This window comes from Carettochelys insculpta, chromosome 16 (genome assembly GCF_033958435.1).
Source record: "Carettochelys insculpta isolate YL-2023 chromosome 16, ASM3395843v1, whole genome shotgun sequence".
In the NCBI taxonomy this organism is placed as follows: domain Eukaryota; kingdom Metazoa; phylum Chordata; order Testudines; family Carettochelyidae; genus Carettochelys; species Carettochelys insculpta.
This window is the reverse complement of record NC_134152.1, coordinates 25,939,415-25,962,681: the sequence shown is the minus strand read 5'-3', so window position 1 is coordinate 25,962,681 and position 23,267 is coordinate 25,939,415. Positions and strand designations below refer to the sequence as shown.

At 43.4% G+C, this 23,267-nt stretch overlaps 1 protein-coding gene across 1 annotated transcript in view; it reads left to right on the top strand.

The window, feature by feature from the left end:
• PRKAR1B (protein kinase cAMP-dependent type I regulatory subunit beta) overlaps positions 1 to 23,267 on the top strand; it is a 147,069-nt gene that overhangs the window by 70,440 nt on the left and 53,362 nt on the right. Inside the window, exons 5-6 of the mRNA XM_075010192.1 lie at positions 10,188 to 10,249; positions 11,342 to 11,388. Of these exons, the coding sequence (XP_074866293.1) occupies positions 10,188 to 10,249; positions 11,342 to 11,388 (109 nt within the window). The remainder of the gene's footprint in view (positions 1 to 10,187; positions 10,250 to 11,341; positions 11,389 to 23,267) is intronic.

Sequence of the window (23,267 nt, the reverse complement as noted above, 5' to 3'; positions counted from 1 at the left end):
GACAAAAATTTACAATCATACTTGGATACAACAGAATAGGATTAAACAACGAATTTGAGAGATAAGGTTACCATGGAACATGGTTTGCTCACTTCTTCTCTTAGGCTACGTCTACACGTGCAGCCAACATCGAAATAGCTTATTTTGATGTTGTGACATCGAAATAGTCTATTTCGATGAATAACGTCTACACGTCCTCCAGGGCCAGCAACGTCGATGTTCAACTTCGACGTTGCTCAGCCCAACATCGAAATAGGCGCAGCGAGGGAACGTCTACACGTCAAAGTAGCACACATCGAAATAGGGATGCCAGGCACAGCTGCAGACAGGGTCACAGGGCGGACTCAACAGCAAGCCGCTCCCTTAAAGGGCCCCTCCCAGACACAGTTGCACTAAACAACACAAGATCCACAGAGCTGACAACTGGTTGCAGACCCTGTGCCTGCAGCATAGATCCCCAGCTGCCGCAGAAGCAGCCAGAAGCCCTGGGCTAAGGGCTGCTGCCCACGGTGACCATAGAGCCCCGCAGGGGCTGGAGAGAGAGCATCTCTCAACCCCCCAGCTGATGGCCGCCATGGAGGACCCAGCAATTTCGACGTTGCGGGATGCGGATCGTCTACACGGTCCCTACTTCGACGTTGGACGTCGAAGTAGGGCGCTATTCCTATCTCCTCATGAGGGTTAGCGATTTCGACGTCTCGCCGCCTAACGTCGAAGTTAACTTCGAAATAGCGCCCGACGCGTGTAGACGCAACGGGCGCTATTTCGAAGTTGGTGCCGCTACTTCGAAGTAGCGTGCACGTGTAGACGCAGCTTTAATGTATAAAAACAACGAGGCTCAACACAATTGACTAAGAAATTATACTGTTTTTTTAAAAGCTGAGCGAGTGTTGCAGATTTTTTATGGCATTATGCCTGGTCAGCTTAATATTTTTTTAAACCTATCATCAAGAAGATTTTTTTATTTTTGGTGAAGGGAAAGTATGTATAATACATACACATTGGATATTTTCTGTGTTTTTGGCGCAATGAAGTAGTGTGATTGAAGTCAGACGATACCTGAAGATATAACAAGGATTTTCCATTTGTGTCATGAACTCTGTACAATTTATACCTTTTATTGATCTCCATCTTCCTTTTTTGTGATCTGCTCTCTATAGTAAGGACTGAAAATTAGTCTGATTGTGAAACTGATAAACAGTGTTCCATAGTTTCCTTGAATAGCTATTGCCATGATCTGGTTTTGAAATCCTGTTTTCTCACTTGCCTTTAACTGGCTTGTTCTCAATTTTCTATTGCCAGCACTGTGTTACCTATGCTAGCTGTTGCTTTTTTACTATCTCACTTTCTATGTTGATTCAAAATAGCCTCATTGAAACTGCAAATGTGATTTATTTATTTTTTACCATTTTTCCCTATTGCAAAGAAAATCTTAGGCCTGCCTTCTGTAGTCTTTCACCTTCTGTTATGCTTTACATCTGGGCAGGTGTGGAAGGCTCCCAGATCAAAATGATATAGTGTATTGTATCCACTGCAGAAAAACTGGCACACTTTGTGCAGGTGTAAATACTTAAATAAGGTGGAAGCCAGCAGAGAAGCTAGTCTCTTGGTCTCAGATCTGACTTCAGTGGTTTGCAACCCTCTTGTATGCTTTCAGAAAACCCTCAATATGTTAAAACTTGCTATGAGTCTCTGATATCTCCAAGCCTTAAAAATCCTTTAAATTTGAATATTCAGAGACAAGCCTGATGGAGTTTTTTTCCGATGGAATAGACAGAGATTTCAGGTCTAAACATATTTCTATTTTTACCTTGTTGGACTAGTTAACCAAGCTTTATGTTATGTGCAACACAGACTCTTCACTTGCAATTTCATTTACTGGTTTAGATTATATTATCACAAAGTTACTAAGAATGAAATCTGCATCACCCTCTATATGGAGTTTATCGTTGGGGACTGAGTCTTGCCAGTCTTGTCCTTCTAGAGCCAATGGGAGCCTCATGTACATAAAGTGCCCCTGGATCAGTGGTGCCTCCAAAGCTGTCCTGTTTGAAGCACTGGGTTTTATCCCATCTACCAAAGAAATGAGAATTCACCTTTAGGTCCAGTAGAGATTGTGGAGGAACCACAGAATAGACGTAAAGCTTTTCCTCCTGAGAACAGGAGTGGAAGGCTGAGGAGAGGCAGTATTGACGTAAGAGCTGGGAAGCTTGGAGGGAAATATTGTGTAGGGAGTTGAGGCACCAGTGCCAGGAGTCCTTCAGGTGTAGGTTCCTGGCATCTGCTGCTCACTCCTACGTCTTAAGAGCTGTCCATAAATTGCATAACATTTTTGAGAGCTGTCCTCCTCTTGTTACTCTTTGTAACACTGAAACAAACATGAAGCATTAAGGAACCAGGAAGGTCTTAATGTGCTCCATAATTTTCAGACAGCCCCATTATCTCCAACCACCAATATCTGCAATCAAAAAACCCAAACACAACACTTAAGTCTCATCCCATCAACTAAATAACACATCTGGGAAATTATAAAGCATACAAAATTAAAAACAAGTAAAACTGCTAGCAATTCTCCCGCATCATCCACTGATCCACAGGCCGTTGATTAAAAGTCTATCTGATGCACACTTAACCATTCAGTTCTGCATTCCATACCATTAGAAAACTTTGGTTGGTGGCCACACTTGCGGGAGAGGGGAGTCGTGTGCTGTGGGTGCAGAAGATAGGGAAAGTAACATGGAAAACACAAAATCAAGGTGGTTGGCTTCAAAGTTTCGGTGAAGATTTAGCTAGTGATTTCCTAGCTTTTTGCATCACTCAGGGTATGTCTACACAGCACCCTTATTTAAATATATGCTATTTTGGAATAGCTTATTTCAAAATAATGCTGCTACACACAAAATACATTTTGAAATAGCACTTAGCTCTTTCAAAATACAGCATCTACACATGGAGAGCCTGTATGGAAATAGAGCTGTTGGACGCATTATGGCTTATTCTGAAATAGGCTCTATTCCCTGTCTAAACAGCACCATTTCAAAATAGTTATTTCTAAATAAGCACTATTCCTCTTGCAATGACAGTTACCAATTTTGGAATAAGCCCAACACTATTCCGTAATTATTTCAAAATAACTTTGCTGTGTAGACCAACCCTATGATAATGTGCTTAGGTACACGTACTTGAACAACCACAGACTGCTTGTTTGTTTGTTAGTGTTTTGATAAAAAATTAATTTGGAGAAATGTGTCTATGTTCAAATATACATAAATAATGGCAACTTGGAAACAAAAATGTAGGGCTCCCTCCCCCATCGGTTACAATTCCACTACACACCTATTTCTTATTACCAGGCTGATTACAACATTTGTCTTCTATGTTTATGACTTTCACAGACAGAAGATTGTTGCAAACCATTCTAACAATGACACCTGTAACTTGTGGTAAAAAGAAGAGCAAAATTTGGGTCTTGACTACACTGTCAGAGCTGAGAGTTCCAGTATGAGGAAAGAGAAAATCCAGTTGAGTGTCTTTGGGTTAAACTTAGAGGTGGAAGTAACAGAGGTGATGTTGTAGTTGGTGTCTGTTATAGACCGCCAGATCAGGGAGATGAGATAGATGAGGCTTTCTTCAGGCAGCTAAGTGAAGCTTCCAAATCACAGGCCCTGGTTCTCATGGGAGACTTTAATCATCCGGACATTTGTTGGGAGACCAATACATCAGCACACAGACAATCCAGGAAGTTTTTGGAGAGTGTTGGGGATAACTTCTTGGTACAAGTGCTGAAAGAACTGACCAGGGGTTGTGCACAACTTGACCTGCTGCTCACAAACAGGGATGAACTAATAGAAGAAATAGACGTGGGAGGGAACCTGGGCTGCAGCGACCATGAGATCATAGATTTCATGATCCGGACAAAAGTAAGAAAGGTGAGTTGTAACATACAGACCCTTGATTTCAGAAGAGCAGACTTTGACTCCCTGAGAGAACGGATGAGCAGGATCCCTTGGGAAACGAAGATGAAGGGGAAAAGAGTTGAAGAGAACTGGCAGTATTTTAAAGAAGTCTTAGTGAAGGCACAGGAACAAACGATCCCCTGCATAGTAAGAAATGCAAACATGGTAGGCAACCAGCTTGGCTTACCAGGGAAATCCTTTGTCATCTTAAATTCAAAAAGCATGCATGCAAGAAATGGAGATGTGGACAGTTGACTAAGGAGGAGTATAAACATACGGCTAGAGAATGACGGGCAGTAATCAGGAAAGCGAAAGCACAATTGGAACTGCAGCTGGCAAGGGATGTGAAGAGTAACAAGAAGGGTTTCTACAGGCATGTGAACAATAAACAGGTTATCAGAGAAGGTGTGGGGCCATTACTGGATGAGGGAGGTAACCTAGTGACAGATGATGCAGGAAAAGCTGAAGTATCAATGCTTTTTTTGCCTCTGTCTTCACGGACAAAGTCAACTTCCACATGACGGTCCTAGACAATGCAGTATGGGAAGGTGGAGGGCAGCCATCTGTGGGGAAGGAACAAGTTCTGAGCTATCTAGAAAAACTAGATGTTCACAAGTCCATGGGTCTGGATTTAATGCACCCCAGGGTACTGAGGGAATTGGCAGAGGTCATTGCTGAACCTTTGGCCATTATCCTTGAAGACTCTTGGCGATCAGGGGAGATACTGGATGACTGGAAGAAGGCAAACGTAGTGCCCATCTTTAAAAAAGGAAAGAAGGACAATCCAGGGAACTATAGACCCATCAGCCGTCCCTCAATCCCTGGGAAAATAATGGAGAGAATCCTCAGGGAATCCATTTTGGAGCACTTGGAAGAGGGGAAAGCGATCAAAAGTAGCCAATATGGATTCACCGGGGCAAGTCCTGCCTGACCAATCTGATTAGCTTCTATGACGAGGTAACAAGCTCTGTGGACATGGGGAAGTCATTGGATGTGATATACCTTGACTTCAGCAAGACTTTTGAGATGGTCTCCCACAACATTCTTGTCCATAAGTTAAGGAAATATGGATTGGATCCTTGGACTATAAGGCTACGTCTACACGTGAAGCCTGCATCGAAGTAGCCTATTTCGATGTGGTGACATCGAAATAGGCTATTTCGATGAATAACGTCTACACGTCCTCCAGGGCTGGCAACGTCGATGTTAAACATCGACGTTGTGCAGCACCACATCGAAATAGGTGCAGCAAGGGAACGTCTACACGCCACAGTAGCACACATCGAAATAAGGGTGCCAGGCACAGCTGCAGACAGGGTCACAGGGCGGACTCAACAGCCAGCCGCTCCCCTAAAGGGCCCCTCCCAGACACACTTGCACTAAACAGCACAAGATACACAGAGCCGACAACGAGTTGCAGACCCTGTGCATGCAGCATGAATCCCCCGCTGCAGCAGCAGCAGCCAGAAGCCCTGGGCTAAGGGCTGCTGCACACGGTGACCATAGAGCCCCGCACGGGCTGGAGAGACAGCGTCTCTCAACCCCCCAGCTGATGGCTGCCATGGAGGACCCCACAATTTCGATGTTGCGGGACGCGGATCGTCTACACGGTCCCTACTTCGACGTTGAACGTCGAAGTAGGGCGCTATTCCGATCCCCTCATGAGGTTAGCGACTTCGACGTCTCGCCGCCTAACGTCGAAGTTAGTGCCGCTACTTCGAAGTAGCGTGCACGTGTAGACACAGCTTAAGATGGATAGAAAGCTGGCTCGATGGTCGAGCCCAACAGGTAGTGGTCAATGGCTCAATATCTGGATGGCGGTCTGTTTCAAGCAGAGTGCCGCAAGGCTCAGTTCTGGCAGTGGTGTTATTCAACATCTTTATTAACGACATGGGTGAGGGACTGGATTGCACCCTCAGCAAGTTTGCGGTTGACACAAAACTAAGGGGAGAGGTGGATTCATTAGAGGGTAGAGAGAGAATCCAGAGGGACCTGGATAAATTGGAGGACTGGGCCAAAAGAAATCTGATGCAGTTCAATAAGGAGAAGTGTAGAGTCCTGCACCTGGGCGGAAGAATCCCAAGCATTGTTATAGACTGGGGACCGACTGGCTCAGCAGCAGTACAATGGAAAGGGACCTAGGGGTTATGGTGGGTGAAAGGCTGGATACGAGTAAACAGTGAGCCCTTGTAGCCAAGAAGGCTAAAGGCACACTAGGGTGCATTAGGAGGAGCATTTCGAGCAGATATAGAGAAGTAGTTATTCCTCTTTATTCGGCACTGGTGAGGCCACATCTGGAATATTGAGTCCAGTTTTGGGCCCCCCAGTATAAAAAGGATGTGGATTTGCTGGAGCAGGTTCAGCGAAGGGCAACAAAAATGATTAAGGGTCTGGAGCACAAGACCTATGAGGATAGGCTGCCGGATTTGGGCTTGTTTAGTTTACAGAAGAGAAGACTTAGAGGTGATTTAATAGCAGCCTTCAACTTCCTGAAGGGGAGCTCTAAAAAGGAGGATGAGAAACTGTCCTCAGTGGTGTCAGATGGCAGAACAAGGAGTAATGGTCTGAAGTTGAAGAGGGAGAGGTGTAGGTTAGATATTAGGAAAAACTACTTTACCAGGTGGGTGGGGAAGCATTGGAATGTGTTGCCTAGAGAGGTGGTGGATTCTCCATCCCTTGAGATTTTTAAGGCCCGGCTGGACAAGGTCCTGGCTGGGATGACTTAGTGGGGGTTGATCCTGCTTGAAGCAGGGGGCTGGACTAGATGACCTCCTGAGGTCCCTTGCAGCCCTGTGATTTTGTGCTTCTGTGATGTCTTCAGTGAGTTCAACTAGCTTTCCTTAGGCCAGCTATTTTTAAAACCAGCTTTGTTTTCTACTCTTCATTCATACTCAGGTATTCTAGCATGAAATTGCATAATGAACATGAAAATATATATGCATTGTATTTTAAATGCCAGCTTGAACAGATCATGGCTAAACTTTATAACTTAAAAAATAATTGACATTTTTCCTCAGGAAACAGTGTTTTAACTTTAGTCTATTTTGTATGTTGTAAATCAAAATCCGTATATGATATATATTGTTTCCACATCAATTCCATAGAATTAAATCAAAGGCCAGTTTTGGTGCAATGAATTTATGAGTTTGGTAGTTTATTAGGCTAGGATTTTCAGAAGGGCTTTGTGATGTATTGTGTGCCTCGATTTTTGAGATCCCAAAGTTGAGATGTTTAAAAAAGGACTGATTTTCAGAGGGTAGATGTTCAACATTTTTTGAAAATCAGGTTCATTTAACATGTTTCATATTGGCTACGCCTACACTAGCCCCAAACTTCGAAATGGCCACGCAAATGGCCATATCAAAGTTTGGGGCTAGTGTAGACACGGCCATTGGGTATTCAAAAGTTGAAACACTTAACATCATAGCTATTTTTGAAAAATTTAGCCTAGCCATATATATTAGGAGCAATAATTCCATGATGGGCCAGAAACCTGAATATTTATTTTCAGTTTCAGAGGGGTAGCTCTGTTAGTCTGTAGCTTTATGAAAAACCAACAGTCCTGTAGCTCCTTAAAGATTAACAGTTTTTATTAAGTGAGTCTTACCCATGACAGCTCATTACCTAATACATAAATTGTCAGTCTTTAAGGTGCTACAAGACTGCTTGTATTTTGTGAAGCTGTTTTCAGTGATATTCCCATAAGTTTATTACTTAAACTTGTGCGTCAGTTATATCCACATATTGCTATCTGGAAAGGCAAATCAACATCAACATTTAGTTTGGTTGACTTTCTTGCTAGCTTACATTTAACCCACAATTATGCCTCTCTGTAATGTTTTTGTTAAAAAATCTAAGATTTGCTCTGGTAAAGAGAGGATCATGTTAGAATTCACAATGTATTCCTGTATTTTGAAGCAGGGCAGTATTAGTTTCATAATGTTAAACAGTTATTTTGAAAATCTATTCCATGACTCCTTTGACAGTCCTTGTAGTTTTTAACCTAGGAGTTTGAAAATATTTTTGAGAAAAGGAAAGAGATGTTTAGAAATTTGATAACAAGCCATTTTGGAGAGTGGTGCAGTGCTATACATAATTTATCAGCCACTATTTGTACAGTCAGTTGTTAAGATATAAATAAAACACAACCTTCAGACAAGAGATAAAAAGCTGACATTGTGCGTGGTTGTTTTTCTGTATTTTATCCAAAAACATTTTCCAAATCTGTTCAAGCCGTCACATTTTGTTTTTGATTCTTTTCCACATTCTGATTTCTGTGTTTAGCAGTGTAATCTTTTGGCACCTCTGAAGCACAGAGTGTCTTCAACTCTAGCGAGAGCTCTCTCTGCACCATGCAGAAATGGTCTCTTAGGCTATGTCTACACTACCCTGGAAGATTGACCCAATCAGGGTTGGATTTCTGGGGTTCAGTTTCACGTGTCTAGTATGGACACACAAAATCAACCTCTTGGGTGTTGCAGTCAACCCCTGTACTCCTCGCGAGATGCAAGAAGTAAGGGAGATCGGCAGGAGAAACTCTCCTGTCAACCTTCCTCTGTATAGACAGACAAGTTAGCCGAACACACATACATCCATTTTAGCTACGCAATTGGTGTAGCTAGAATTGCATATCTGCATTCAGCCTTTTTAGTCTAGCATAGATATAACCTTAAATTTTTGCTTGGGCTCTGAGGATGGATTAATGGAGGGAGCCAATTGAGGTTCTGTGTTCAAGCACTACCTGACCCCAGCATAAGATAGAGATAGTGCGAGTACCTCACCCATGGACACATTGGAGAGTTCTGAGAGATGCACCATCTCTGTCAATTTCCCCTCGGTGTGGACTGACCTCTACAGAACAACATGCTAATCATGCCATCTAGCCCTGGCAGTGGAAACATCCTGACTGCTCAGGAGGAAAGATACGCTCAGCTTGAGTAATGAGTGAACATTTCCTAATACTGAATCTGAATGGATTGTGGAACCGTTGGACAGGAAACAAGCTCATAATGGGATTTTGCAGTGTGCACTTCCCATATAAGGGGTTGAAATTCGCTACAGGTTTGTTACTGATTTCCTGGCTATTTTGGTGAGCCTTTTAAATTCCATCATGGCTTTCACTCATTTGTGACTGAGAGGAATTTGCTCCCATTTTGTGGGCTAAACAGAGCTTACATCTCACTCTGTGGGAGGGGTAGAAGTAGACTCACCACACTGGTAGGAGCCAGTCACAATTCCTCCCCTTTTGCTGGTGATGGAAGTAGTTTCCTTAGTCCTTTGAATTAGAGGAGGCATAGCCCAGGGTCTCCAGTCAGTTTTGGCTCTCTACCTTTCACCTATGTGGCAAGGGAAGCATTGGTACTGCGGAGCCTGCTTTCTTCCCTGCATGAAAAATGGTGGTGTAGATAGGCTGCCCAAAGTGATAGGGGATGGTGGGTTATGTCCCTTACTGCCCAGCCTGGTCTTCTGACAAGCTTGCCCTATATGTTTAAAATCATGGTGCTCTGTGGAGTCCAAGAAAGATGAATTAGTGCAGTGCTCTTCTATAGCTGTAGTGTTTCCATAGCCTTGGCCAAATTCTCATCCCACTAGTAGCTCTGCTAAAGTCACTGAGCAAAACAGTCCAAAAGCTGGCATTTGGCTTCATATATTTACTTCTGCATGGGTATTGTCATCCCTTTCCAGCTCTTTCACTATTTTAATTTAGCTCACAGCATTTCCAAATGTATTCTGATTGGTGCAATGGGCTCTGCTCATAAAAATGGAGCCTTATTTTCAAAAAAAGCAGTGCTTCTATTCTGGGCTTCTAGCAGCTTCTGTTATAACACACACTGTGGGCTTGTTTGAAAATCTGGCCGCTTTATAGTTCCTAAAAGGGAAAGGATATCTTTTGAAAATTCTGGCCTTAGAGAATAAAAAGAATGAGCTGGCTAGTTTATAGAACACTTTAATTTAAGAATGGGCCTGTACATACACATTTTGGAAGTTCTTTCAAAATAGCACGAGTGGGTTGTGTTTTAGTTTTAAAGTATGGCTCTGACAGAGCTAGCTTTTCTGATGTTTTGCCAGCTGGAGACTGCTGCAATTAACCTTTTTTTCCCTTTCTTTTTTTCTTTTTTCTTATTTGCAAAATCCATTAGTGAAGGATTAACAAAGTAGAGTGACTTCAGTACTGTTGATTAAATAAGGAACAAGTTTGACTCAACCATGTATATTTATTTTCTTTTATAGTGACATATTTGATGCCATGTTCCCGGTTATGCACATTGCTGGTGAAACGGTCATACAACAGGGTAAATTTGCACACTTTTTTCCTTACATGTTTGCTAAGATTGTGTAATTTATACCAGTCTTTCTGATGGGGAGAAAATCGTAGGGCTGGAGATTTTACCACTTTTGTTCTTATGCAGCAGTAAGGCTGAGTCTACACTGCACTGCCCTTCCATAAGGGGCATGCTAATGAGTGAAGGGGAACATTCAAATGAGGGACATATTTAAATATCTTGTGCTTCATTTGCATATTTGCATAAGATCTCACTTCCAGAAGAACCGTTTGAGGAATAAGCATTCTTCCAGAGTGGGGTTTCCTTCTGAAGGAACCCCATCTACACGTCAGCTTTTGCTTCCGGAAAAGGCTCTTGCAGAAGTGAGATCTTGTGGGAATATGCAAATGAGACATGTGATATTTAAATCTGAGCCTCATTTGAATGTTCCCCATTGCTCATGAGCAGTCTCCTTCCAGAAGGGCTGTGCAGTGTAGATGCGGCATAAGTGTTTATTTGTACGGTAAGCTCTTCGGAGCAGAGGAATGTCTTGTTCTACAGTGTCCAGCACCTTGTTCTGGTCCATGACTGGGGCACTTAGGTGCTACCACAGTCCAAATAAATAGTGGTGGTACTAATAAAATAGTATCTGCATTGATGTAAATGGGGCTTACTCATGGAGTAAAGTGCTACTCAGCATGAATAAAGAGGATGGATTTTGGCCCAGAGTAATAAAAGATGGAGGATGTTTTCCAAGGTTGTTGAGAGTGCTGAGCACCTCACTGTATTGTGTCCATAGTTACCAGACTGGGCAACTTACTTGCAAGCTTACAGCAAGTGAAGCAGGACTTTAGTATTGCAAGGGTATTCTAATGTATTTGCCTTCATTTTAAATAAGTCAAAATGGATAAACTAATACAACTGAGAAAAATATAAATACTGTACTCCCCCCGATATTGCTGTTCATGAATGAAACTATGCATAGAGGTTAAGAAAATGATTTTCTCTTTAAATATCAGTTCTGCAAATATGTGTAGAATCAAATATGGGAATTGGAAATGATTTGTATAACCATCCAGCAGATGTTGTGAAAACAATCATAATTTATATTTTTGCTTCCAGGGGACGAAGGAGACAACTTCTATGTCATTGATCAAGGAGAAGTCGATGTAAGTTTTAATTAACCTCTTATCTGGGGTTGGTTCCCCTTCTTATTTATTTTGATCAGTCTGTTTCAATATAGTGTTAATTCTAATTTTAATGATACTGGCCTAGGGCCCAATCCAGCAAGGTTTTGTGACTCTCCACTCCCATCAATCTGAGGGAGCTGAGCATATCACAGGATGAGTCACCTTGCCAGGTAGTTTTTGTTGCATTAGGTCTTTTATGCATAATATGAAAAGTGGTATATTTTACAGCCATATTTATTTGTCCATTCAAAGCAGGAAAACATGGTATTCTTATCAAGCAAATTATTTTATCTTTAGAACCTTAACCACACCTGTAAGTGTGCTGCCTACAATGTCTCAGGCCACTGTGCTGGAATGCACCCCAGGGCCCATATGAAACATAAGGAAAATATTTTCTTTGATCACTTATCTGAGTTCATGTGCATTTTTTTTTCAAATCAAGAGAGAGCCCTAGGCTGCTAGTTTCATCCTAGAAGCCATAATTTGCTTTTTAAATGAGCTATGAATAACCAAACAGTGCCCTGGATGAATAAAGTAAGGATTCTTAAAAAGTGTAAATTTAGTTTTTAAATCACAAAATGCCCACTGGAGTTTGCAATGGTTTTGTCAGGCAACATTTGAAAGGAAGCTGTCTTCTGAATCTGGTGTCTACTTCCAAATAACTCCTAATCTGTACACATCGGATCAACTTCACTTTAAGGAGTGATATGAAATCAGCCTCCTTTGCAGCTTTCATTTGGTAAAATCTTCTCATCTCATTGGATGCTCTGGAAGCTACATCTTACATATCAACAGTTGTTACATAGGACACGCTGGCTCATTAGCAGTGCTGCTATGCAGACTCCCAGATGAGTTCTGTTTGGATTATTTAGAGAAGGCAGTGATTTATTTTGAATCCAGCCAGCAGGCACACCGTTATTTTAGTGAAAGTTTTTTTTTTAGAAGTTTGTTTGTGTCAGGGGACCATCTAATTGGTATTGTTGGGAACCGAGAAACCTCACACTCTGCCTCTGGAAGTTACTCCTCAGGAAATCCGTGTGACTCATTGTTCCTATCAAGCAGGGTAGCATGGCTCAATAGCAAACATTGCCACATTGGCAGTGCCAGAAAATAACAAAGTACAGTATTTATAGAAGCATTGCAAAAATTATTTTTAAAAGATTCATTTAAAGCCTGATCCAAAGCTCACAGGCTTCCTGGGTTTTGTGTCAGGCCCATAAAAATATGCAGAAAATGGACGGATATTGGAATCATAGTGTAGTCCTCTTGAGAATTGCCTAGCTCTCCTTTGGAAGTTTCAGAGAACAGTTTGCTGCATTTTCTGTCACTGACAATGGCTTTCTAGTCCCCCACACCTCAATGCATTTTGGGACCCCCATCAGGAACAGCTCTTTTACACAATCTTAAGCAAGTTCTTACTAAAGGATTGAGACCTTTTCTTACATTACCTTGATTGCATATGCTTCAAGGAGGGACCTAAATGCAAAGATTTTTTGAACTGATTATTGAGTAACGAAAGCCTGACTTAAAGCCACCCCCATGTGCAGATATAAGGAGGTTTTATGGGCTGTTGCAACTTCTGGGAAGGGATATGGTTCTCAAAGCCAATTTAGTGGCTTGGAGGTTGCGAAGGGGTTTTATTCTTACTTCCCCAGAAGGGGTGAATGCGTCTTGGAAGGGGCTAGTTAACCTGGTGCGCTGCACCTGGAGGCATAAGAACAGCCATGCTGGGTCAGACCAAAGGGCCATCTAGCCCGGTGTCCTGTCTTCTGACAGAGGCCAATGCCTGATGCCCCAGAGGGAGTGAACAGAACAGGTTGTCATGAGAACGATCCCTCTTCTGTCATCCATTTCCACCCTCTGACAAACACAGGGAAGGGATGCCATTCCTACCTGTCCTGGCTAATAGCCACTGATGGACCTAACCTCCATGAATTTATCTAGTTCTTTTTTGAACCCTGTTAAAGTCCTGGTCTTCACAACCTCCTCTGGCAGGGGGTTCCACAGGCCTACTATGTGCTGTGTGAAGAAAAACGTCTTTTTGTTAGTTTTAAAACTGTTATCCATAAATTTCATTGGGTGACCCCCTAGTTCTTTTCTTATGGGAACAAGTAAATGACTTTTCCTTATTCACTTTTTCCATGCCAGTCATGATTTTATACACCTTTATCATATCCTCCCTTAGTCTCTTTATTCTGAGATGAAAAGTCTCAGTCTTTTTTAATCTTTCTTCATATGGGACCCATTCCAAACCCCTAATCATTTTTGTTGCCCTTTTCAGAACCTTTTCCAATGCCCATATATCTTTTTTGAGAGGCAGACTTAAGCATGAGGAAAAGGAGAATGTGAAAACCCCTTGTAGGAAAAGGGTGGTGATGGAGGCCTTCTTTGCAGACAGCTATAAGCCCTCCTGAGCTGGTCCCTAGTTACCACTCCCACTAAAGGGGGCTGACAGACAATGAGGATTGATCCAAGCCATAGGTATTAGAACTAGGGCTTTTGGGAATGCTGCCGCACTCCATGATTTGGTGTGCTTTCCATCACACCCAAGATTTACAGTTTGTTCAGTGACTTCCAGCACCCCACCAGACATATTGTCCCAGCAGCCCTAATCCAAGCCCTATTTATGCAGGCCCTGGGGAACCGGAGGAGACAATGGGAGGCCCAGATGTAACCCCAGGGTTATTTGGCGAAGTTAACTGAACAGCAGCAGTATTTATTCAGGATTCTCCAGGAAGCGAGCAGTGGGCAAAGGTGCAGGGAATGGAAAAGAGGTTCTGGGCCAGGAGGCCAGAAGCCCTGCCAGGGCAGTACTATGCCTGTGGTAGAAGAGACACATTTCAAAATGAATGTCCCCACGGGAAGAAGACAAGAAGCTCTATCCTGAATGCTGGGAGACAGGAAGGCTCAAAGTCAGCACCATCCCTTGGTTAGTGGGTGGGCACCCAGGACAGCCCCCCACTGCACCGAAGGCCATGCCCCCACCCCACCCCGCCTTGCCCCCACTGCACCTCTTCCCACAAGCCCCCTCTTCTGAGCAATGTGACCCGGGGATTACCGGGAGGGGCTGGCACTGGCAGCAGGGGTCATCCCCTTGCATTCACCACAGTGACAGAGAGTGAAGTGACCTGGCCCAAGGCTCTCCTGAACCTGGCTCTCAGATGTATCACCTGAGGGAGTGGAACCGGTTGGGACTGGGACATTCAGCTTCCTGCCACCGAGGTGAAGCAGAGCAACCCAGCTGGGAGACGGTGGAGTGGAGCAGGCTGGCCTGGGTCACTTTGCTTCCCATGCCTCCCACCGCCACTGGGGCCCAGTCCCTGCTTCCAGCCCCACGCCACCGCTGGTAGTACTCCAGGCCACCCTGGGCCCTGCAGGGACTCCCAAAGCACGGCCTGGAGCAGCTGCCCCAAACCATCCCATGCCAGAGGTGTTCCACTTATTGAGAGAGCAGAAAAGGACTCGCATGTGTTTTCCCTATGGGCATTGGAGGAGGCATTGTTTTTACAAAGAGCAGCACCATGGCCAAGGGAAGAGCAGGATCCTGATTAAGGTTCTGGAGGGAAAAAAAAGTGGACTGCAGCCTGGGTAGAACTGTCATAGACAAGGCTAAAGAGACAGTGATAAGACAGAGTGAGAAGGGTGGCTGCAAAGACCCATGTGAAGGAAGCAGAGGTGGACAGCAAGACGAGTCAATATACATTCGGAACTCAGACTTTCAGTGTTCACATGGTCCACACAGCACAGACAAATTCATGATCCCAAGAATCAATGAAGCAATATATTGTGAAAAGGTCTGACTGATCTGGAACCAGATATTTCTGTACAAATACAAGGATGGAAAGTAACAGTGCTAGCAATTGCCATTATTAAAAATATCTGATGCTGCTAGCAAGAATAGCATTCCATTTTTAAATGAAGAAACTCCTTAGATCACAGCACAGTATAGTTAGAATTGTAGAAATATGTATGCCAGTTAGTTCATACAAGAGTTGTGATGAATCTTGTTATGGATAATTTTATTGATCTCTGAAGAACAAGATAAAAGGACAGTCTAACATAGGGGTCAGCAACCTTTCTGAGGCAGAGTGCTGAAATTTGACCTTTTGACCTCTGTGTACAGTCCAAGTGTTGGTGATACTTTTTAAAGTCCGGCGGAGTCCCCGTGCCCGGTGATTCAGCAGGGTCCTGTGCTCCGGGCCCAGTCCTGTGCTCTGGGAGGGGCCCAGGTCCTGACCCCTCACTCCAGGCCTGCGTTTGGGCCCCAGCCCCTCACTCCGCACTGTGGACTCAGGCCCTATACTGTGGTGGGGCAGAGATGCCATGGCTGGGCAAGTACTCCTCTCCAGGGGCCCTGGCTCTGGCCCCATGCTGTGGTGGGGGCTCCGCAGGGGGCTCCAACCCTGGCCCCATGCCACAGCTGCTTGCTGCAGCAGGGCCCTGGCTCTGGCCCCAAGCCCATGCTACCGCCCCTTCCCATGCGGTGTGGGGGAAAAGGGTGGGGCCAGAGTGCTGGGGGTTGCTGAACCATGGGCTAACACTGTGTCCTCCATCTCTACATATGCGGGAGGATGAATAAGAAACATTCAGTAAAAATAGCATAATGTTATGCAGGTTGAACCTCTCTCGTCCAGTGCCCTTGGGACCTGACCAGTGCTGGAAGAGAGAATTTGCTGGACAATGGGAGGTCAATATTGTCTTGCACATTACCAACACTTCCACTGCTTATTGGGCTCCTAGGAGACATTTAGGGGTAAATTAAAGCTAAATAACAGCTCAGAGCACTGAGATCCAGGACTGGTGGCTGGAAACAGATATTATGGGATTATGGGACACTTGTCCAACCCTGGTAAGTGGGTGTCCAGCTAACTAAAATCATGCTGGATTACGGAGTTCGCCAATGAGAGAGTTCTGGATTAGAGAGGTTCAACCTGCATACCCATAGATTTCCTTTCTATTGTCACCATGGGTGACAGAATAAAATCAAATAGAACATCATACTGTTTACAAGTTCATTACCCAGTTTGACATGAGCAGTGGAGCAAAAAGATTATCAGAAGAGAAATTATCTTTTTCTAATATGTGAAGTTTTATATTATCTTCCCTTTTGGCAGCAATGATGACTTTCAGGTATATTACTGACAGGGTTAATGTAATAAAAATGGACATTTAAATAATTGAGAAGTCCTGTGGGTCTTTGCCCACAAAAGCTTATGCTCCAAAAATTCTGTTAGTCTGTAAGGTGCCACAGGACTTCTCATTGTTTTTGTGGATACAGACTAACGCGGCTACCCCTCTGACATTTAAATAAGTGCTCATAGCCCTGTCACCTGGACTTAAATCACAGTGTTCGTCAGATAATAGAACAGTACTATACAGTTCAGTAGTCCCTGAATTTCAGGTAAGTTGGAGCTGGGGGGGCGGGGGGCGGGGGGCGGGGCTTGAGCAGTGGGTTGGGGCTAAGGAATTAAGCCTGGGGTGGGTTAAGGCTGCAGGGCAGGGGGTTAGAGGGTGGAGTTGAGCCAGGGCATGGGGGGATTGGACCCAGGTCTGCGGAGGTTGGAGCAGGGTGTGGAGGGGTGGTGGGCAGGGGGCTGGAGCCTGAGTCCTGTGTGCCGTGCCGGAGGCTGGAGCCTGAGCCCTGTGCAGGGCTGTAGTGCGCCAGGGGCTGGGACCCTCCCATGAGGGTTGGGGCTGAGCTGGGGCTGTGGGGGGTGGGATTTATCCTGGGGTGGGGGCAAGGGGGTTTTAACCCCCACTCCAGCTGCCTGCTTCAGGCATCTAGGAGGGCTAAAACCCTTCTTCCTACCTTCCCAGAGTGGGTCCGCTGTCAGCTTGACAGCAGCTCTGCTTTGGGAAGGGGGTTTTAGCCCGCCTGGCTGTCCTCAGGTGTAGGCAGGTAGGTGAGCTAGAAGCCTTGCCCCTACCATCTCAGATTGGTTCCTAGTGCCACTCTGGAAGCTGGGGGAAGGGGCTCTTAGCCTGCCTACCTGCCTGCAGCTGCAGGAAGCTAGGCAGGCTGACAGCCATGCATCTTCAAGTTGTGTGAAACTCACGTTAAAGTGAGTTTCGTGCACTGTGAAGATGCGTAAAGCAAGTGTTTACTGTGCTGGTGTCCTTCTGTGAGCCAGATTGTAGCCTGCCTTGTGTACGCACACAAGTTAGCAAAGTGGGTAGAAGGCATCACCAAGTTACCATGTGCCAGCTACCTGCCTTGTTGCTCACAATGCTGGAGTGAAAACACAAATGAGAGAACTTTGGCTTTTTCTTCAGTGCATAAACTGGCATATCTGTGCGAGGTACAAACTGGCCCAGTCTACTCCCTTAACACAGAGCAGCAGGGAGATTGGGAGAGGGACTGTGGGTCAGAATCTCCCACTGGGGCTGCTCTAGGGGTTGCACATATTGCCCCTGTCTTAGGGAAGATGATTAACTCATGGCTTGGCCCTGTATGAGGAATAAACTTTCTGTTAACAAGATTATGGCTTGAGGCTTTAAGTCTCAGAGGTCGGCTGTCTACTGGAAACTACTACTTGGAGAAAAGTGGATGTATGCCAAAAATATATCTAGTGAGGCTTATATTATGGTTTCCAGTAAAGATGTTGAAAGTACATGCTAAAATATGTTTCTTCCAGAAATCTCTAATCCATATTTCCAAATATAAAACTGTCCTCCTGTTCATTATTTTTATCTCATAACCTCACATTTTGCTTAAAAATCACCATCAACTATCCTTTTAAAATATATTTTTAAAACAACAGCTTCCCATTGTATTTACAATGATTGTAACTCTTTGTGTCATCATTTTCAGATGTTTCTTCTTGTAAAACAACAGCCAAATGCACTATGGTGAAAAAAACAAGTAAAAACTTGCTGGTTGCCTAGATAACTAAATAGTATATGTGCTTAAATAACTTTTCTATTTATCATATTCAAGGAATTTTCTACAGCATATGTAATAGAAAGTACAAAGAGATATTGTAGACACTCAGGAAATCTTACCTGTTCATCTCAGGTAAAACTGTCAAGTTTTAAAGACCACAGCCACCCTAGTATGTAGAAGTATAAAGATAAAGCAGAGTGAACCAAACCAATGTTACATAGCACCTGGTCCACAAATAGTGTTGGATTTTTAAGAACTAGTTAAAGTTAATACCAACTATTGGTCACTGAGAACTTGTTAATGCTTTTGCTGAAGAGTCTCACCACCCTTTTATTGTGCATTTAATTAAACATATCCATGACAACTAGATTTCCCCCATCATTAACACTATGTATTTTCTAATGAATGATTTTTCAACATGTATGAGCTACAAGTTTTCAAGATGCCACTATGAGATTTTGAGGATTTTTAGGATGGTCCCAAATTTTGATAAAAATGAAAAACTACTGGCATCATCTGAGAAAGTCACCCACCTGGATAAAGACTTCATGTTAAGACTCATTTAGATTTCCAAGAAGAAATTAGCCTCATTTCTATGTTGGGAGCAGAAGTATTTGGACCTATTTTCTCCCGACAAGACAGTATTCAAGTGAATAAAGTGCGTGCGATTGTGTCCATAGGGTATAGTGGGACAGTAGGAAGTGCATGTGGTTAATAAGAAATCAACACAATAAAACTGAGAAATGAAAAGCAGAAGCACATTCACAAAGTCTGAATGTACTTTCATATCTCACTTCCCAAGTAAATGGCAGAGTTACTATTACTGGTAAGGTTAAATCGTATTTCTATAAATAACCTGAAGATTAGTGAAACCAAGATGTGCTCCTAGCCCATCAAGCCTTATGTGAGTCACTTTGATTTTCTCTGATGTTCAGTGCCTAATGAATATCACAGCCTGTGAAGAAAAGATTTGAGGAACATAATATCACACAAGATTCTTTCTGCTAACCTTCTGTATAAAAAAAAATATAATGTTAGTCCACTTGGGTGACTTTTCTTGCTAACAAAAATTGCACTGTTCATAGCGACTGTAATGAAAACAATAGAAATATAAAATGCCTTTGCTCTCCAGAAAATAGCAGTCTCTGGCAGTGTGGTTGCTCGTCATATTTGGGCATCTGCAGCTATGCATTCCTTTACCTCTACATGAATGTAACAAGTTCCCACCAGTGTTTTCTGTAAGCATTTATGTGGCCACCCATGAGAGATTCAAATGCCATCCAGCTGATCAGCAGAGTGCCCACAGCAAGCAGCATGTGTTTTTACTGGTGGTGAACATTCACACGTCTCACTACACATAACAACATTCATTCCACACATGGATGGAAAAGATTAGAGGAAACGGTGCTTCCCACTACTGTGCAGCTGGGTCAGCTGTCCAAGTAACAACAAGGAACATGTCAACTGTGATGTTTTACATTAGTGAGGATTCATAAATACCTAAACCATATAAGCCAGATCCTCTGACCAGTATCTTTTTTTTGGGGGGATGAGAGGGGAGAAAAGGCATCTGCTGAGCTGATGCCATAGAACATACATTTCCGTAAATGGCCTCATCTTCACCTTGCCTTTCCTAAACTCCACCTTGAAAGGAATCCTAGTGTGGTGGAACATTCAGCTGAAGGACAGGATGACAGTATAATATATCATCAATGTACTTCATCATCGTCTTGAAGACAAATGTTTATTGCTGGTGTAGGGCACATTCTGGAGAGTGTGGTACAATGGGTTTCTTCTTAAAGTACAGTAGTTGTCTTTTGTTGTTTTTTCTTCAGAAGATTGAAATTGGAAGATGGCGTTTTTATTGGAGAAGAGAATGCTGAGCCCAGTGACCATCTCATTGGATCAAAGATTTGATTTCAGTTCAGAATGCTTTAAACCTCACACACTTAGTGGGGTTTGACCATTTTCATAAACTGTTTAAGGACTGGATGTCAAACATGTTTTGTGGGATCTAGTCAAATGGCATAGTAAAATTAAAGGTGGCTTGGAGTGGATTAGCTTTAGCCTTTCTTCATTGCAGTGCAACTGTTATAAATGTCAGGACTTCACTGACTCTACTTTGAGTTTCACCAGCTTAATTTCCCCCTTTGGTTTGCAGTCATGGCCCACGTATTGACTTAATGAGAATTTCCACATTATCATTTTAAACTGAGGGCACTGGAGTGAGCACATTTCCCATTTATAGTTCAGATTTTGTCATTTCTGTCCTAAAGACACACCCATCATGTTAGAAATTCATCTCACCACACTTTTACGTAGTGACAGAAATTCAGCTGAATGGTAAGACATCATGCACAAAAATAACATCCTGTCCTGAGTGTAACTCAGAATGAGAGATCAGCTGGCATTCAGGACCTAACCCAAAACTTGCTCAGTGGATATTACCACTAAATCCAGTGCACAGTTTGGATCAGGATAAAAAAGTTGCAGACCAATGGGTCCATGTAGTGCAGTGTCTACCTCTGTTGGTTATTTATTCCTGATACTTGAGTAAAAAGACACCTAGCTGCCACCTCTAAGAAATATGCATCTGGCCAATTTTGTAATATTTCAATAGGGAAGACTTTAAAAAAATTACTAGGTTTCTAAACTTCATGGGGCCCTCATTGTATTCATCCATCTTCCCTGTTTTTGTGATAGAGGAGCTTCAGAATTCACACTCCAACCAGACTTTCTAATGTTGACTGTTAAAAACTCTTTTGCCTGTGAGTTTCTCTCTGTAAGAAGAATTAAGAATTGAACAAACACTGTTAGAAAGACAAACAGTCCTGTAGCACCTTAAAGACTAACAATAGAACCCCTCCGCAGTTCTTACATTCATACAAGCTCTCTGATCAGTTAAGTTGCTCCATGCCCTGAGGGTCTGTTCCAATTCTTACTGAAGTCAGTGGAAAGGCCTCAATGGGAGCTCAATCAGGGCTTAAATGGGTGTTGGGCAAAGCAAACTGAGATTGATTAGGGCTGTAGCACAAAGGGCATCTTTTCAGCATAAGAGAAAGATAGGTAGACAGACACAAAAAACATACTGAAATTAGTTTTTATTTTGGACCAGAATACATAGACACCTAATTTTTTCATTCCTAAGTTATAAGGGGGTCCTAATTTATTTTTAAAAAGTATTAATCTATTATTTATGATGGTTATGTGATGTTATTAGGGTTTTTTTGTTTTTCCTGTTCAAGAACACAATAATTGGTTCTTTTATTATATTTTCCTTCATAATATATTGCAGAGCTAATGTTCAGTGTCATTGATTTCTATTATCGGAGGGTTGCCGTGTCAGTCTGGATCTGTAACAGCAACAAAGAGTCCTGTAGCACCTTATAGACTAACAGAAAAGTTTTGAGCATGAGCTTTCGTGAGCACAGACTCACTTCATTCACATCTGATGAAATGAGTCTGTGCTCACGAAAGCTCATGCTCAAAACTTTTGTGTTAGTCTATAAGGTGCCACAGGACCCTTCGTTGCTGTTATTGATTTCTATTGTTACTCCTCTATAAGATATTAGGATATATTCTGCGCTCAATGGCTACGTCTACACGTGAAGCCAACATCGAAATAGCTTATTTCGATGTAGCAACATTGAAATAGGCTATTTCGATGAATAACGTCTACACGTCCTCCAGGGCTGGCAACGTCGATGTTCAACTTCGACGTTGCGCGGCACCACATCGAAATAGGCGCTGCGAGGGTACGTCTACACGCCACAGTAGCACACATCGAAATAAGGGTGCCAGGCACAGCTGCAGACAGGGTCACAGGGCGGACTCAACAGCAAGCCGCTCCCTTAAAGGGCCCCTCCCAGACACAGTTGCACTAAACAACACAAGATCCACAGAGCCGACAACTGGTTGCAGACCCTGTGCCTGCAGCATGGATCCCCAGCTGCTGCAGCAGCAGCCAGAAGCCCTGGGCTAAGGGCTGCTGCCCACGGTGACCATAGAGCCCCGCAGGGGCTGGAGAGAGAGCATCTCTCAACCCCCCAGCTGATGGCCGCCATGGAGGACCCGGCAATTTCGACATTGTGGGACGCGGATCGTCTACACGGTCCCTACTTCGACATTGAACGTCGAAGTAGGGCGCTATTCCGATCCCCTCATGAGGTTAGCGACTTCGACGTCTCGCCGCCTAACGTCGAAGTTAACTTCGAAATAGCGCCCGACGCGTGTAGCCGCAACGGGCGCTATTTCGAAGTTAGTGCCGCTACTTCGAAGTAGCGTGCACGTGTAGACACAGCTAATATGTGCATGCAGTGTCTACTTACTGTTCTTTAAATCCCTCAACACAAGAACAGCCTAAAAAGGGTGACTTGTGTCAGTTTATAGTGAAAAAAACAATGTGCATGCTGCATAACATACAACCCATCACATTCTCAGAAAGCACGTTAATGCCTCAGAAGTTATACTGTCAATGGATAGCAGAGGACATTCACCCTAATGTAGATTCTGGCCAACACCCCATCTTTTCAAGTGAAGGTCTTAAATGATGCAGAAGAACTTGTATAGGCCCTCCACACTGAGCTGTATTTCACCCAGTTAAAAAAGTTCAATCAATAATACTTTCTGATCTAAAATAGCTTTGGATCCAATCTGTTCCACAGAATTATAGAAATCAAAGGAAACTCAAGAGGTCATCAGCTCCAGTCTCCTGCGCTCATGGCAGGACCAAGCACCATCTAAACCATCCCTGACAGGTGTTTGTCTAACCTGCTCTTAAAAATCTGCTATGATGGGGATTTCACAGTCTCCCTAAGCAATTTATTCCAGTGTTTAATCACCCTGTCAGTTAGGAAATTTTTCATAATGTCCAACCCAAACCTCCCTTTCTTCAATTTAAGCCTGATGCTTCTTGTGCTATCATCAGAGGTGAAGGAGAACAATTTTTCTCCCTCCTCATGACAACCTTTTAGAT